Below are 17,395 nucleotides of genomic sequence, written 5' to 3' on the forward strand. Positions count from 1 at the left end.
GCCTTCACCGTTGTCCTCCCCACCACCCCGCCTGCTGGTCTCCCCACCAGCCAGACTGCTGGTCCTTTGGGCACAGTGGCAGAGTGAAGGGAGCCCACAGCCTTGCTGACTTGGAGGGGCCAGAGTTTTCCTGTTTATAAAATGGGATACAGACACTTGTCCTGCCTTTTGGCAGGGTGGTTGGGGAATTTGCAGGCCAGTTGGTGGAGGCTGAGGGGGATGTTGGCTTCTTCTGCTGCCCCCACTTCCATTCAGAAAATTGTCTGTGACTCTTCCAGGACTCATCATGTGTGTGATTTGTCCGAAGAACCATGGTTGGGTCATAAAACTTAGGCCTTAGCAGGTACCAGCCCCTTCAATCCACAGAGGAAGAAACTGAACCTGGAAGGCCCTGGCCACAACCAGCCAGCCACCCGGCTGCCACAGGGAGCACAGGCTTTCTTGGAGGCCCTGGGCTGAGCACCCATGTGAGGCATGCTCCCCTCCCATCCAGAGCTGACCTTGGTGGGTGGGAGGATATGTCCCTTCAGCCTAGCAAGTTTTCACCTAGCGGGCAAGGGAGGGAAGGATGGGGAGCAGGAAAGGACCCAGGAAAGTAGAGAGAAATCACATACAGTGTTTTGTAAGCAAGAGGCTCTCAAGATATGGTCCCGGAGGGCTAGAGCTGGTGATGGGTAGCAGAAGTCCTATGCTGGGGCCTGGCCCCTCCCTGCTTCCTCGGGTCAGCGGCACAGCCCGTCTGGCCTCTGTGCCCCTCAGCTCAGTGATTGTTCAGATCCTCTCCTTTCCACCTTGACTTGTGCGGTATGGGTTGCAAAGGGTAGAGAAGCTGCACCCGAATTCCTGGGTCACACATGGGCCCTCCCTCCTCTTTCTCAGCCAGGTGTGTGTGGTAGGAGAGGGGGGTATGGTGTAGTATGAGGGGGGCCCGGCAATGCAGGATGGGGTATGGGGATGGGGAGGATGTGGCTGGGTTCCCACTCTGAGGCCTGGCTCCTGCCCCTTGTCTGGCCCTCCCCAGGGCGGCCTGACTCAGGCATTCCCTGCTGGGTGCCCACATTCCTGCCATTCCTAGAGCCTGCCTCAATGCCTACTTTCAAAGGGCTCCTTGAGGTTATCATTCAAGGCCCATCGGTTCAGTGGGTCAGGTTGGAAGGCTGTCCCTGCCCAGGCCAGACCACGGAGCCCGTCCTTGTTTCTGCCTTCATGGAAACACCATCCCCTCCTTTCCAGCCCCCATACCCCCCTTAGGCTGCCCTGTTCTTTCATAAGCAATGAGGATGCGGGGACAGTGGGGACCAGATGGTGATAGCATCCAAAGTGAAGGAGAGGAGGGATGATACCCCTCCAGGCCAGCCTGCTTTAGGAAAACCCACCCTCTGGCAGCCCATACTTGCTTTAGCCCTTAGGCCACTGGGACAGTGGTGCGAGGGTGGTGTCGGTGAGAGCAGTCAGGTCTGATTCTTATCCATGGCATCTGGCCTCCCACACCCTGCAATCTTCTTGACCCTCCTCTCTGGCTGGGACTCACTCTGCAGCTCCTGCCTCCCTGAGGAGGGTGGGGACTCGGGACCATGGCAAGGCCAGCTGGGAACAGGACAGCCTGAGTGTGTTTTCTCTTAGTACGGAAGGAGCAAGGATTGGCTCAGTATCACATGGGGGTGGGGATGGGGGTCTTATGCCTTGACCCACCTTTGGGGCCATGCGCTGGGCCCCTAGCCCCCTCCCCTGCCTGAACCCCTGGTTATTCTGGGAGCTTTTAGCTACCACTTAGTCAGCCACTAATGCGTCAGGCCGGGGAGTGAAGGGGGAGACACGGTGCCAGACGGTGCTCCTTTTAGACATCTAGGATGGGAAACAGAGGGGGCTGGTCAGGCAGGGAGAGCAGGGGGGAATGCTGGAGGAGGGGAGGCTCTCCCGATCCTAGCCCTGCCTGGAGGGGGGAGGGCAACACCGCTGCCTGATGGGCAGTATCCTTGGGCATCACGCTCAGGGCCCTTGGGTCTAGGCACCCCCATTCAGTCAGCCTCCTCACCTTGGTTCAGCTCTTGCCCTTGTCTGGAATTCTTTTCCTGCCTCTTCCTGACCCCTCTGGCTTTGATCCGCCTCCCCCAGCCCTTTGGGTTCATTGGGAAGCACAAAGATGCATTTAAGGAGGTGACACTCCGTCCCCCGGCTGGGCCTTTATAGGGGCGGACTCTGGCCTTGCTCAGAGCCTTGAAGGCCGCCCCTCCCCGACCCAGCTCTCTGTCATGGTGCCACGGGGCCACGGGGCCTGGCTGTGAAGGCTTGGTGCTGCCTTCACTTCCAGGCAGCCCTCCTGCCCCTGAGCCCCCCAGCCCCCGCTCCGGCAACCTGAACAAAGCTTCCTTTCATGTATTCATGGAGCTGCTGCCGCTCAGACACTTCCCCGGCACAATCAGGCCCTTTGAGGGCCTTGGGCATCTCGGGAGCCAGGCTGGGGTTGGGGTGGAGAATGGGCCAAGGCCTCGTCCTCGTCCTCGGGCTGAGCTGGTTCCGTCCTACCCATACCGGGTGCAGACGGGAGGGGCAGGAGCCTGGGGGTCAAGGGAGGCCATGTGGCCTGGACCTTGCTTGTTCTTCTGCAGAATGGGGTGAACAGTCCCCGCTTCTGCAGCCGGGCTGTGCAGGGCGTGGGACTCAGGCTCCCAATCTGTGCAGGACTGTCCTAGGGCTGGCACAGAAGCCCCCAGTGCTGTACCCCAGCCACGGCAGCCCTCCCCCTCCTTCCCTTTTTGTTCTCAAAGATACTTCGTGAGCAGCCCTGAGTTCTGCGCTGGGACAGTTCTGTGTGTGAGATTTGGGGAGGCTTGCTTTCCGGTGACTGTCTCACTCTGTCTGGTTTTCAGTGTAGGGCTGGATCTCCTCTCCTATCAGGCTTGACTCCCTGGGGCAGGACTGCTCCCTGGCCCCCAGACAAGAACTGTCCCCAGGGCCCACTCTGGTGCCTCTTTCCCGTCAGAGTTGTGGTGGGCCTCACGGGCCCCTCCACTAAGGGGTAGGGTTCTGAGCTCTCAGGCCCCAGCCCATCTCCAGACGCAGACTTGCAGCCTTTCCTGGCCACGGCTGGCCAGGGGAGTAGAAGGGGGAGCAGCCACAGACTGTCTGGATCCCTGGCTGGCTGCCAGTGAAAGGGGAGCCAGGCAGCTGACCCTAGCACTCTAATTTTACCCCCACTGGAAAGGCGGGGGAGCCCGGGAGCCGGGACCTGCCAGCTGTGTGGTGCCCGAGCCTCGGCCAGCACCCCAGCCCCAACCCAGTGCAGAGCTGGGCTCTCAGCACTGGCCTGCATGGCCGGGGCTGCAGAGGGAGGACCCTGGGGGTGTCGGTGAGGCCTGACTTGCCAAGCTGCTCAGGCTGTGCGTGGAGAGCTCCAGGGGAGCCAGGGGAACCTGAGGGCTGCGAGCTCAGCGGTTTCTCAGTTGGCCTACAGTGCTGGCATCTTGGAGCACCAAGATCGTGAGCCAGTCTGCCTTCCCTCCTGGCGTGACCTTGGGCTAGCGTGTCCCACGGGGGCCCTGAGTTTCTCCTCTGTGCCGTGGGCCAGGCCGCAACGGAGGTGAAGACAGAGAATATACACTTCCAGGACTGACCTGACTGTGCAGGGTGCTAGCCTGAGGGAAGGGATCATGGCTTTCGGGTCACAAGGTGCGCCACCCCCCACCCCCGGTTAAACGCACCCTCAGTAGGGATGGCTCACAGGGCTTCAAGAGGGCCCTGGCAGATGCGAGGAAACGAGGGAGGAAATGGCAGCCCTCTTCCATGTGGGCTGGGCTGTGTCCTGCATCCGTGTCCCTGGGAAGTTGGCTGCCCCAGAATTCGCTGCAGCTGAATAAATAGCGGGTTGGCTGAGCTCTGGGGTGAGCCCCAGGGTGGTCAGGGGCGGAAGACCAGCCACAGGCTATCCCATCTCTGTAATTTAGTCCTGCAACCAGGCCGACCTCAGCAATGTCACCGGAGATGAAACATCTTCTCCCTGGAGGTAGTGGCTACAGTTTCTTTTTTGGGCAATATTGCCCTGGTCAGCCCTTCTGCTTAAAGGCCCAGGCTGTGCTCTGTGAAGGGCTCCCTGTCCCAGAACTGCTGCGGAGGGAGGGCCGATCTTGCCCCCCACCCCTGGCCAGCCGGCACCCCTGTGAAGCCAGCCCTGAGCAGGCCAGGCCACTGAGGGCAGCTGAGGGGCTGAGGCGTGGACTGTCATTCAGTGCCTGCCACTGGCCCTGTGACCTTGGCCTGCCTCCTTCTGGACTTCCATTTGCCCATCTATAGAAATGGGGAGGAGTGGCTACTCAGATTCCTTTCTAGCTCTGATCTAAGCTGGCCTGCTCCCTAAGGGGCGGGGTGGGCGGGGGCAGGGGTGGGGTTGGAGAGGGCTTCCCAAAGGAGGGGTTGGGGTTGTGACCAATGTGATCTCTGGGAACCTTGACTCTAGGTAGACTGCTTTGAGGCCTTGCTACCCGCAGGGGACAGAGGTGGCTGCTGGCTCTGTCCTGGCAGCCGTGAGCTGCACAAACCAAAGTCAGGGAGCCCTGGTTGAGTCCCAAAGCCTGAGCTCAACTTCTTAGGAGTAGCAGACTGTGTGTGCATGTGTGTGTGTGTGTCTATGTGTGTGTATGTTGGGGGGCGGTGGTCTGTTTTCCCCAGAGGCCCCTAAATCCTGCCCTCATCCTGAGGTTACACATATTGTAGGATCGGGGTAATGGCTCTGGGGCAAGGACAACTGTTGCTGGATCCCATCAGAGGACCCTTCACTTCTTCTACTCATGGCTCTGAGTGCTGGTGGTGCCCTAGTCTAGACCCAAACACTAGCTGTCAGGCAGGTGCTGATGTGCCTGGGGATGGGGGTGGGAGGGAAGGGGGAAGGTTCTTGCTGCCCAGGGCACAGCCTCAATGTTTCTGCCAATTTTGCCTCCTCCCCAGGCCGCGCAGGACAGGACTGGGTTGACTTTGGCCTGTCGGAGCCTCACATAGTGCTTTTCCACGAGCCGGGCAGCTCTGCCGTGTGGGTGGGTGGACGTGGCAAGGTCTACCTCTTCGACTTCCCTGAGGGCAAGAATGCCTCCATGCGCACGGTGAGCCTCAACCCCTCTGCCGGATCCCTCTGCTGGCCCCAGGAACAGAGCTGAGCCCCTTCCTCTCTCTTCCCTCCCCCTACTCCTCTCCTTATCTCGCCTCTGGGGTCTCAGGAAATCTGTGGGAGTTAGCTCTCTTCCTAAACTGATCCAGCCCCTGTGATATCTCATATACAGTCCCTGGGAGAGGCTCCGGATTGGCATGGGTGTTGGGGTGGCGAGGAGAAAGGCCTAGAACTAGCCCCCCAGGACAAGTGGGTAGGGCTGCTGTGGGAGATCTGGACAGGAAGCTGGGTTCCACAACCCCAGGGCCCCTGTTTTCTGAGATTTCTGGGCTGATTCTGGGCTTTGGCTTCGAGTATCAGGCCAGACAGCCTGTGTGATCTTGGGTAAATCACTCAGCTTCTCAGGGCCCTCATCTAGAGAATGAACTCTTCCTGAGACATGCATGGAAAGTACTTACAGGCCTCTGGCCTTGACAGTGCACTAACACTTTCCCCTCTCCCCCAGGTGAACATTGGCTCCACGAAGGGGTCCTGCCTGGACAAGCGGGTGAGTGGGGGAGAGGCAATACAGAGGGGGAGGCTGACTCCCTTGGAAAAGGGAAGGGAGTCCCTGAGGGTCTGAGGAAGGAGGCCTGGCCCTGCCCCGGGAGCCACAGTCTGGGAGGAGAGAGGTAACCTTGGCACAGGATTCCCAGTTCTGAGGGTCAGATGTGGTCCTTCTCTGAGGCCTCTCTGCCCTTACTCTGTTCTTGGAGTCAGCAGCACCCCCTTCTGGGCTGTCCTTTTGGAGATTGCCTCCTGTAGTCAGACTTCTGATGACTCCTTCCCCAAGACCGAGGGTCCTAGTGCTAGGCCTGCCAGGACCTCCAGCCAACCTGTCTTCCTCCCCTTCTCCCGGGTAGGACTGCGAGAACTACATCACGCTCTTGGAGAGGCAGGGCGAGGGGCTTCTCATCTGTGGCACCAATGCCCGGCGCCCCAGCTGCTGGAGACTGGTAAGAGGGACCCTCCCCGCAGACCTGGTCAGCTCACTCCTGTCTGGGTGGGCTTCTGCCCTCTGTGTTGGGAAGGAGCTGGGGGGACTCTGAGGCTGGCCTCGCTTTGTGTAGAATCCCTGGAAGGAGGGGGACGCTGGCTAGGAAGCTGGTGCCCGTGGTTGGCAGTGGCCATGGGGTCACGTGGCTGTCTGACCCTCCTTGGCCTCCCCCAGGTGAATGGCACCGTGGAGTCGCTTGGCGAGAGGAGAGGCTATGCCCCCTTCAGCCCAGATGAGAACTCACTGGTTCTGTTTGACGGTAGGGCTGCTGCCTTGGGCTGGGGAGGGTGGACAGCTCCATGTCCAGCATCCCAGGCTCGGAGGAGGGACTTCTGGGAACTGTCTGCCCTTACCCATGGCCCTCCCACCATGCCCAGGGGATGAGGTGTACTCCACAATCCGGAAGCAGGAATACAACGGGAAGATCCCCCGGTTCCGCCGCATCCAGGGCGAGATCGAGCTGTACACCAGTGACACCGTCATGCAGAGTAAATCAGGCTCCGGCTGGGCTGGAGGGGCTGGAGGAGTGTGAACACCCAGGGTGGCAGATGGGGTCCTCCTGTGCCCCGGGGGGCTCCCTGAGGGCCTCTGGGGCCACAGCCCACTCAAGAAACCAGGGGCCTGAGTAGCCAGAGCTGAGGAGTTTGACCTGGAAGGGAGCAGGGGAACAACAGAGACAGTGGTGTGGAGGTGGGGTGGACCCAGTATGCTCTGGGAGCAAAACCGAGGAAGCCGCAGACCCAGCGTGGGGGTCCCAGGAGCCAGAGCGTATCCCTCTGCTGAGTTCACGGTGGGGGGGGGGCGACACCTCCTCCCTCCTCATTAGGACTCTGCCAATTAGGCAGAAGTGACATAGGGGCCCCCAGGGACCTCGCCCCAGTCCCCAGGCATGAAGTCATTGCTCTCGGGCCGATGACATCTTTGTAGGAGAAGGCAAAACAGGTGTGGGTTGGAGGTGTAGTCTTAGGCCCCTTGGGCTATTGGACCTGCTGTTCTGAGTTTTCTTCTAGGTCTGATTTGCCCTGGGCTTGTCTGTAGAGACACAGGGGAGCTGTGTGCTCACCTGCACACAGGGCGGGTGCACACGGGGGTGGGTCCTCCGAGTGGACCCCAGCCTCACACCCATTCGCCTGTGTCCCTGGCAGACCCGCAGTTCATCAAGGCTACCATCGTGCACCAAGACCAAGCCTATGACGACAAGATCTATTACTTCTTCCGGGAAGACAATCCTGACAAGAACCCCGAGGCCCCTCTCAATGTGTCCCGCGTGGCCCAGCTGTGCAGGGTGAGTGGGTGGCAGAGTGGGCAAGAGTGTATCTTTGCCTATGGATGAGTGAGCAACTGTGTGAAAACACACCCAGGTCAGGGGTCATACGTCTTTGCATGAAGGAGCGTGCGGGATGTGCAAGTGAGTCTGGTGTGGGGTTGTGGAAGCCGATGGGTGTGCACGGGAGGGTCTGTGAGGGGGCAGAGGTGGTGGGGCTCGTGTGCATGCCTGACGGTGCATACATGTGTGATTTCACATGGCGAGTGAGCGTGTTTGTGAGTGTGGAAGTGCATTTACGTGTGTGTTTCCCGTGACTGAAGGCTCTGGGATGTGCGTCTGGGGCACACATGTGAGTGTGTGTGTGCAAACACATGTCCGAGCTGCTCTTCTCTGTGGGGACCTGGCACTTGGAGCCTGTGGGTCTGCACCGCCAGCCCTGTGCCCTGGATCAGCAAGGCCTGTGGCTGGCGCCTGGTGCCAGCACGCAGCTGGAGAGGACAGGCCATCTAGGCCTGGCACCTGGCAGGGGATGGCGTCGCAGCCCCTCTTAGGGCTTCCGTGCCTGCTCTGAAGGCCGGATGCTGGCATTCCTGGCAGCCGGGGCTGGGGCTGAGGGGCTCTTCCTCCTCTTTACCCTTTCAGGGGGACCAGGGTGGCGAGAGCTCCCTGTCGGTCTCCAAGTGGAACACCTTCCTGAAGGCCATGCTGGTGTGCAGCGATGCATCCACGAACAAGAACTTCAACAGGCTGCAGGACGTCTTTCTGCTCCCTGACCCCAACGGCCAGTGGAGGGACACTCGAGTTTACGGCGTTTTCTCTAACCCTTGGTGAGTGACCCTCACTGGAGCTGGGCCGGTAAAGCGGCCAGTGGGGCTCGGAAGGCTTGGGCCCTGCTGAGGAGAAGGCTCACTGGGCACAAGTGCACAGGGCTGGGGGAGAGCCCGTGCTTAGGGAGAGGTGAGTGCTGGCATGTTTGTGAGTCTGTGCACACAGGTGTGCGTGCACGTGCTGTGGGCATGCTTATGGTTGCACCTGTGCCTGTGTGTCCCCTGGCCGTGTGCTCAGAGTGGGGGCTGGGGCACTGGGAAGAGGCAGCCCGGCGCTATCACGCCTTCTCAGGCATGGTCTGCACCCGATCATTCACACCTCTTAATCACTCTGGTTGATTGAAAACAAGGCAGGCGCAAGTGCGGGTTGGGTGTGTGCAGGGCCAAGCTGGGGAGCCCAGGCTGCAGCTCTGTTGCTCGGGTGCTGGTAGACCTGGCGTGGCTGGGCAGGGGACGGGAGTCTGGCCTCCTTGGGTGGCAGCAGGCTGCAGCTGGGCCCAGAGAGGCTGGAGGGACCACCTAGCTGGAAGGCACGCACTGGGATTTCTCCGGCCTGGGGTGGTTGGAGGGCGGGGTTAGCCTCTGAACTTGGTGATTCTGTGACAGAACACAGGTTGGGGTCTTCGATTACAGCAGAAAGAAATGTGGTTGAACTTGCCTCTCTCCCTTCTCTCTTCCCTCCCTCCTTTCCCTCCTTCCTTCTCCCCTGCTTGCCTCCCTCCTTCCTTCACTGGTGTTTGAGAATCTTAGGCACTAGGCTTGACCCCGGGATAGTCCCTGTCCTCCCAGAGCTTACAGCCTGGGGAACTTGGTTATGCCCTTGTCTGGGGCTGGGCTGGCCTGGGTGCATGGGGGTGGGGAGGTCCCAGGTCCCCCACTGAGGTGTTCTCTCTGTCCCCCAGGAACTACTCGGCCGTCTGTGTATACTCGCTTGGGGACATTGACAAGGTCTTCCGTACTTCCTCACTCAAGGGCTACCATGCGAGCCTTCCCAACCCTCGGCCTGGCAAGGTAAGCTGATCCCCCAACAATGGCCCGGGCTCAGACCCACCTCCCAGCTGCACCACTAACCCAGACCTGTCCTCCTTGCCCAGTGTCTCCCAGACCGGCAGCCCATCCCCACGGAGACCTTCCAGGTGGCTGACAGTCACCCTGAGGTGGCACAGAGGGTGGAGCCCATGGGGCCTTCGAAAGCGCCACTGTTCCACTCCAAGTACCACTACCAGAAAGTGGTCGTTCACCGCATGCAGGCCAGCCGTGGGGAGACCTTCCACGTGCTCTACCTAACCACAGGTAAGGGGCCACCCTGGGACCTTCGGACCTGCTTTGTAAGAATGGGTACGAAGGGCGTAAAGAATAACATAACTAACATCTGGTTAGATCTTCACACCTGGAAAGAAGATTTGATTTGTCGACAGCTCTCAGGGGTTAGTATGCGTGGCTGTGGAAGAGTCAGGCAGGGAGGGCTTCTTGGAGGAGGTGGGGGAAGATGGAAGAGGAGAGGGTCTCCCAGGATGGGAGAAAAGCAAGCGTGAGGGTTCAGAGGCAGAAATGTAGCAAGTCTGAGCCAAGATGGGTATAGCTTTGGTCCAGATGTCTGACCCAGGGAAGATGGCAGGAAGAAATGTGGAAAATCAGGAGGAAGGACTGGGTCACCGGTATTCCGTGGGCCTCTGCCAGGCAGAATGAGGAAATTGGGCTCTCTCCGTGTCTGTGGGACTGTGCAGGTACGGGGAAACATTTGATGGGGGATGCCAAGAATTTGGTGAGACATGAGGAAGGACTTACAGACAGCAGAGACTTACAGAGTCTCTTGCTTTTTTTCCTTTTTTAAAATATTTTATTTATTTGAGAGAGAGCACAAGTGGGCACAAGCAGGAGACATGGCAGATAGAGAGGGGGAAGCAGGCTCCCAGCTGAGCAGGGAGCTGGATGTGGGGCTCGATCCCCTGAGATCATGACCTGAGCTGAAGGCTGATGCGTAACTGACTGAGCCACCTAGGCACCCCCCCTCCTTTGCAGAGTGTTACAAAGAACCACAGAGGGAACTTCCGTGGGGGGTCATGGTTTTGCTGACCCCAGAAGCCCTGGGAGATACCCGTTTTCTGGGAAGTCATCAGCTGTGAACAAGCCAGCCTCGGGCTGAGTTTCTGGCAACTTCTTGGTCCCAGTCTGTGGGCAGAGGGGCTCCTGGAGCAGGCATGGAGATCAGTGTGGGCAGAGGCCACAGCCTTCCTTAAGACCGAGTGCTGGTGCCATGAGAAAGGGCAGGGTCTCCCCAGGGGCCTCGCACCTCTGGGGCCACACAGTCAGGGCCTCAGGCGCCTGTCCTCAGTAACCGCCCCCTCCCCCGCCACATGGCTTCCTCTATTTATTGCTTCACCTTGTGGCTTTCTCAGGGCCATGGTGACCTTCGTGGCTGTTTGACTTCTGGAAGCCTCGGGGAGAGGAATTCCCCAAGGGGCCTGGCTTCTGGGTCCTGCGACCTCGCTTCTTTACTCCTCCTTTCATCCTGGCTGTACCCATGCACCCCGTCCCTGCTCTGCTCAGCCGTGGCTGGCAGGGCGCTGGGGTGCAGGAGAGGAAGGGTCACACAGTGCAGGACTGAGAGCAGGAGACAGGACAGGAAAGCTGCATGGGGCCATGGGCTCGTCTCCTGCAGACCCAGGAGGCGAGTGCACTTGAAGGATGAGGCCGTTGTCCCAGTTTATCCGTGAGGGCCATTGGAGAGGTACCATTTTGGAGCCTGCAGCAAGAAGGATGGGGGCCAGATAAGAAATAGAACTTTCTGAGCCCTCTGCAGAGAGTGGGAGGCTCTCACACCTGGGAGAAGTTAGGGGAGGCACTCATGGGGCTGCCATGGAGGCGGCGGAGGGCAGTGTGGGCGTGAAGGCAGCGGCAATGCTGGGGGCTTGTCAGGACAAAGCAGCGTCTGGGCACATCTCGGAGCCTGCAGAGGGGGATCATAGACACATAGAGGAACATTCTAGGCGGGTGATCATCTGATCATCTGACTGCTTTTTTGGGGCAAGTGATGCCCTGGGAAATTGGGAAGGAGGGAGAGGGAGGGAGGCTATTCTCAAAACTGGGACAGAAGGTGAGTTGGGAATGGGAGGACCCCGGGGTCAGAATGCCCATTAGTCCCCGACAGGTATGAATGGAGACAGCACAGCCTCAGAGGCAGGCAGCCTGGTTCTGACCTTGGAAATCTCCATGTGGCATCTAACGTCCTTTTCTGATGAAAGATTTTATAAAAAATTTTTAAAATCCCCAAAGATTAAATGCAATGTAGACTCCTAGATTGGATTCTGGAACAGACAAAGGACATTAGTGGAAAAACCCCAAAAATCCAAATAAAGTCTGTCATTGAGGTGATCCTAATGTCCCAGTCTCAATTGCTTCATTGTGACCATGTACCACAATTACGTAAGATAGTAACGTTGGGGGAAACTGGGTGAAGGGTATTCGGGAACTCTGTACTATCTTTGCAACTTTTCTGTAAAGCTAAAAATATTCCAAAATGAAAAGTGTATTTAAAGCAAACAACCCCAACGAGTCCAGGAAGCAGGGAAGTCATAGAAGGAGTGGAGGGGTGGGGTTCTGACGTCTCTGGGTTCCAGTCACCGGCTGTGTGACCTTGAGCTAAGTTGCTCAGCCTTTCTGAGCCTCATTTCCTCCTCCCAGAATTGGGAAGATAATACCCGCCTCTTAAGGGTGTTTAATCTTAAGAGGTTAAGAGGCACTGAGCGGTGCGCGAGGCTAAGGCACAGAGGATCCACACGTACCGTGGACAGTACCGAGGTTTTGTTCTTCATGCCCCAGCTGCCCTTGCCGCCTTGGGGAGCTTTGGGCCTCCTGGGGTGGCCTCTGTGGCCCAGCCTCTGAAGCTCCCTGAGTCACCCCCAGGCTCCCACATCCCTCCTTAGTCATACTCTCCTTGCCCCGTCCCGACCCACTCCTGTGACCCTCACCTGAGCCCCGACTGCCCAGTCATCCTCCACATGTCTTTGCTGCTTGGCCCTGCCCAGAGGGAGGCTGCCCGGCTCTGGAGTGGAACGCCCGCCCACCGGCCCACTGACCCTCTGCCCCTCACCCCCAGACAGGGGCACCATCCACAAAGTGGTAGAGTCCAGGGAGCAGGAACGCAGCCTTGTATTCAACATCATGGAGATCCAGCCCTTTCACCACCCAGCTGCCATCCAGGCCATGTCGCTGGACACCGAGCGGGTGAGCCTCCCCTGCCTGCTACAACCAGCGGGGCTACCTGGGGGGTGGGGGACAGAGCTCCTTTGCATGTGATTTGCACATCCTTTTAAGAGCCTCTGGGCCCCAGGGCCTGCCAAGGTAGGGCCGGCCTGGTGACTTTGAACTCGGTGCTGGGGCTGGGTGCCCTGGCCTGACCTGAGTCCTGCTCTCCTTCTAGCGGAAGCTGTATGTGAGCTCCCAGTGGGAGGTAAGCCAGGTGCCCCTGGATCTGTGTGAGGTCTACAGTGGGGGCTGCCATGGCTGCCTCATGGCCCGAGACCCCTACTGCGGCTGGGACCAGGGCCGCTGTGTCTCCATCTACAGCTCTCCAGGGTACGTGGGCCCGAATTCCTTGTCCCGGGGAGCAGGTGAACACGGGAGGAGGGGTGCTGTTGGTGAGTTGCAAGAGGTGCGGGGGGGAGGGGTGAGCGGGTCGGGGGGAACACTGCTGCTGATCCTGGGTAGGGACGAGGATGGGGAAAGGGCCAGACCTGTGGCCTCCTGCCTGCTTAGCTTCTCTCCCCCTTCCAACTCCAGGCCAGTGTTGCAGTCCATTAATCCAAAGGAGCCACACACAGAGTGCCCCAACCCCAAACCAGGTACCCAATCTGGCCCCGCTGGGGCCCCCGTCTGAGATGGGGCAGAACAGTCCTGCAGGGGGGGCACCCTTTGGTCTGGGCTGGTTGTGGAAAGGGGAATGGTGAGGGAGGCAGGGGGGAGTCGGGAGGAGGTGTTCATTTCAAAGCATTGGCCCTGGAGCCCTCGTCAGCAGAGGAGAACACAGCCTGCCTTGGGAGCCCTGGGCTCCCTCCTCACAGCTGCCTCCCCCATCCCTTTCCAGACAGTGCCCCACTGCAGAAGGTTTCCCTTGCTCCAAACTCTCGTTACTACCTGAGCTGCCCTGTGGAGTCCCGTCATGCCACCTACTCATGGCGCCACGAGCAGAACGTGGAGCAGAGCTGCGAGCCAGGCCACCAGAGCCCCAACTGCATCCTGTTCATCGAGAACCTCACAGCCCGCCAGTACGGCCACTACCGCTGCGAGGCCCAGGAGGGCTCCTACTTCCGGGAGGCTCAGCACTGGGAGCTGCTGCCCGAGGACGGCGCCACAGCCGAGCACTTGCTGGGCCGTGCCCGGGCCCTGGCCACCTCCCTCTGGCTGGGTGTCCTGCCCACGCTCACTCTTGGCCTGCTGGTCCACTAGGGCCTCCTAGGGCTGGGCATGGTGCAGGTTCCTGCAGCCTCGGGGGCCCCAGAAGAGTCTCCCATCCAGAGCCGGCCAGGTCCGGCGAGCTCCTGGCCCGCTACTTCTTTCCAGGGAGACTGCGTAACCCGATGAAGGACACCAGGCCTGGAGATGGCCAGCCGCAGGCGGCTGCTGGGCCCACGTGGGGCACGGGGGCTGGGGGCCATGGAAGGAAGGCGCTGTTGTGAAGCTGGGGCATTGAGGACTTCAGACTTTATCTTCTGGAGAATACTTTTTGAACACCCCCTCCTCAAACTCGACTAAATGCAGTGATGTCCCCAGCCCAAGAGCCCGTGGGCCAGAGAACGGGGTTTGGAGAGGGAAGCTGGGACCCCGGCTTTGGACCTTGGGGCTGAGGCCTGAGTCCTTCTGGACTCTCCATATCCTGACTGCCCCCTCCTCCCTCCTCCTGCTGTGGCCGGGGGTGGCCGCTGTTCCCGCAGGCCCAGGGCTGCCTTCTGCGGCTCCCTCACCAGCCCTGGGTCCCACCAGGCAGCGGCCTTGCATGTTTATTGAAGGATGTTTGCTTTCCGGACGGAAGGACGGAAAAAGCTCTATTTTTATGTTAGGCTTATTTCATGTATAGCTAATTCTGACTGCATCTGTATGAAAATACCAAAACTACATGCTGGGGGTGGGGTGGGACAGGGAGGGACTGGGGAAGACATGGGCTGGGGTGGGGGGGTCCCAGTCTGAGGCTCCGGGGACGGGATAAGAGTCTAGGGACAGGCATGGGTTCGCGGAGAGTGGCATGAGCTGGCTCTGCCCTGGGATCCCAGTCTGAGGGGAATATGGTCCCAGACCTGGTATGGGGGCAGTTCTGGGGGGGGGTAGGGTGAGGGAGACAGGGGAGAACGAAGGAGAAACTGAGCCCTAGGTTCACCACATTCATATAGAAGGAGGAGCCAGGTCCTCAGGGGGAGGTTCCAGGACTCTGCCCTTGGCATTGGGGGTTGGGGGGCGGGGGTTCCCTTCCCCGCCCCTCAGCCCCCTTCCTCAGGGGCTGTGCTTCCATGCTCCTAGTCTCCCACCTTCAGCTCAGGACATGTTATAACTTAGGCTAAACTGTGAATTCCGGTGGGGACAGCCTGGGCCAAGCTCTCTAGGTGCATGGCTCTGCCCCCAGCCCTGTCCATGGATTTCAGCAGAGAGCCGGGCCCTTCTCTGGCTGTGTCTGGCCAGCTCAGGGCAGGGCCTGGGGCTGGTGGCCTTCCAGCTTTGGCCCCTGCATCTCTTCTCAATGCACTTTAATAATGTAACATATTACTAATAAACAGACTATTTATTTACCTGTGCCTGCCTCTTGCCTGCAAAGCCATCCTGGTCGGGGAGACGGGGTGGGGGGGTGGGGCTCCTGCTTAGGACCCAGTACCTCCTGCCTGTGTGAGCATCACACACACTGTCTCTGTCCTTGGAGCCCAGGAAGTGCTCAGCAGTGCTCCTAGCTAATGAGCTAATGAGAGGCACAAACGGGATCCGAACCCACATCTCCCGAGCAGCATCCTGCCTGCCAAGCTGCTGAAGGGAGTTAAGCGGCTCTTCAGAGGGACAGTGGGCCAGACAAGAGCAGGACCAGAAATGGGGGCACCTAGAGGGAGGGATGCAGAGAGAAGGAAACCTGGAGGCCTCCCAGGGCCTTGTCGCCCCTTCATTCCTTTCTCACCTGTCCCTAGAGGTAGGGACACAGGCCTTTTGGGGTCTGTGGAAGATTATCCTGAGCAATAACTGCTGGAAAGGGGGACGTGGCAGATTTGGGACAGGTCCCCTCTCTGAGTCTGAGCCCTGCTTCTGGGCGGCTCTGGCAGACACTCACAGGACTAGAATCACCCACCACCCGTGGCACCCCCTTCCTGTCAGTCCCGGGCCAGCCCCCCTGACTGAAGATTCTGCCTCTCTCTTTCCTCCCCACACCCAGCCTCCCCAGGATGACTAAGGCCACGGCAGGTGTTTGGGGCCAGGAGTCTGGGAGAGTGCGGGGGGGACCCGGAAGAGCTCCATGCTGGGGGCAGAGACGTGGGTCCGCTGTTACCCTCGTGATCTGGGAGACCTCGCCTTCCCTGAGACTCATTCTCCTCATATGTAAGAAGGGGCTGGGCCAGGGCTTCCGTGGGACCCCTCTTGCACGCAGTTCTGGGTTCTAAGTCCACCTTCCTTTGTCTTGGAGAACCTCAGAGTCTATGTCTTGGTCTTGTCCGTTTTCCCAGCTCACAGCCAAGCAGCACGAGCGGCAGAGCTCACCCCTCAGGAAGCCCACCTGCCCCACAGTGGGGGGAAGGCAGGAAGGAATGGGTTTTAAGGAGCAGGCAGTGCAGAAAGTGTGGGCTCAAGCCCCACCCCCGCCTGGATTGCTGGGTGACTCCCAGCCTGGTCCCTGCTCTCTCTGGACTTCAGGGGGCTCCCTCTTTCCAGACAGGATGCTCTCAGTACCTGGATGGGCCTCTGGGAGAAGCCTGGAGGGACAGAACATACTCCTTTGTTTTTATAGAGGCGCCCACCAGGGCTGGACAAGAGGAAGCCGTGTGCATGGAGGCATGAAATGAGCCCCTGTAAATCCATGTAAATGAGCTAGTGGAGAGAGGGCCGGCCAGGCTCAAGGCTCCTGACCTGTTTTCCCTCCATGAGCAAGAAGCAGAGCAGGCTGTGGATGGTGGTGGACCAGTTGGGCTGTTTGGCTGGGCCCAGAGGCATGGAGATCCCCATGATATTGGGGCACCAACATCAGCCTCTTGGGGCCGGGCGTGGGGGCAGGAGCCAGGCTTGTCCTTCTGTTAAAGACCTAAGACTAAAGACTGTTAAAGACCTAAGCTCAGCTCTGCTGGGGAAGCTAAAGGGAACGAGAGACTCCTTTATAACTCGAAAGGGCCACTGAAGTTTACCCTGCTGGCCTATGTCCTTTGCAGGAAGGCTGCTGCCTTCTAGTCTCTCTGCTGCCTGATGTCCCTGACCCACCATTTACAGCCCTGCACACCCCTGTTTTCTCTATCCGCACCTCCTTCAGTCCCCTACCCACCTTTGCTCTTGTGAGCCTCTCCTCTGGAAGGCAAGGGTAAGGTGATCCCAGGCAGAGATTTCAGAACGACTTTGAATTCTCCAGAAGGCTCCTGAACCATCCCTTCCACCAGTGCCCCCGATGCCTCAGCCTGCTTGGTCCTGAGCTGCCAGATGGGGAGGGGGCAGATGAAGCCTTAGGGTGAGTTGGGCCCTGAGGTCCTGGCTAAGGAAGGCACAGCCACTGCCCCTGAGACCCTCAAAGCCTGGTAGGGGAGGCAGAGTTGGGGCTGATTGGCGATGATCCGAGGAAGGAGGTAGCCAACCCATGGTGGTGGTTGGGGGGTGGTTTGAGTGGGCCTTAGGGGACAAGTAGAAGTCCCTAGGGTGGAGAGGTCACCGAAGAATGGAAGGGGGAACAGCATTTGCAAAGGCCTGGGGCTGTATAAGGGCCCAGAATATCCTGGGCTCGGCTGGAGTAGTGTGAGCTCCAGGAAGGCAGAGACCTCTGTGAGTTTGGGTGACAGCTGAGTCTCCAGCGCCTGGAACAGTGCCTGCAACACATTCTTGTTGAATCTGTGGATAAAAGACGAGAGAGTATCTGGAAGTGCAGTTGAATGACTCTCTCAGTGTCAGTTCCGGGGAGCTAAGGCCCTAGATCTCCACCCTGAAGGTACTAGGGAGCCATT

At 59.2% G+C, this 17,395-nt stretch overlaps 1 protein-coding gene across 2 annotated transcripts in view; it reads left to right on the forward strand.

Moving 5' to 3' along the window:
* The window catches only part of SEMA7A (semaphorin 7A (John Milton Hagen blood group)), a 30,596-nt gene extending 15,589 nt beyond the window's left edge, over positions 1–15,007 (forward strand). The window contains exons 3-15 of one of the 2 annotated variants that reach the window (XM_046007879.1): positions 4,942–5,093; positions 5,604–5,645; positions 6,001–6,093; positions 6,309–6,393; positions 6,512–6,622; positions 7,280–7,419; positions 8,044–8,228; positions 9,131–9,239; positions 9,323–9,521; positions 12,328–12,455; positions 12,652–12,806; positions 13,011–13,072; positions 13,315–15,007. In XM_046007879.1, the coding sequence (XP_045863835.1) occupies positions 4,942–5,093; positions 5,604–5,645; positions 6,001–6,093; positions 6,309–6,393; positions 6,512–6,622; positions 7,280–7,419; positions 8,044–8,228; positions 9,131–9,239; positions 9,323–9,521; positions 12,328–12,455; positions 12,652–12,806; positions 13,011–13,072; positions 13,315–13,676 (1,823 nt within the window). In that variant the 3' untranslated portion in view covers positions 13,677–15,007. Of the gene's footprint in view, positions 1–4,941; positions 5,094–5,603; positions 5,646–6,000; positions 6,094–6,308; positions 6,394–6,511; positions 6,623–7,279; positions 7,420–8,043; positions 8,229–9,130; positions 9,240–9,322; positions 9,522–12,327; positions 12,456–12,651; positions 12,869–13,010; positions 13,073–13,314 lie in introns of both variants that reach the window. The other variant, XM_046007880.1, reaches the window with a different exon arrangement.
* Positions 15,008–17,395: the final 2,388 nt, after the last annotated feature.

The sequence above is a fragment of the Meles meles genome, chromosome 6, assembly GCF_922984935.1.
Source record: "Meles meles chromosome 6, mMelMel3.1 paternal haplotype, whole genome shotgun sequence".
NCBI lineage: Eukaryota > Metazoa > Chordata > Mammalia > Carnivora > Mustelidae > Meles > Meles meles.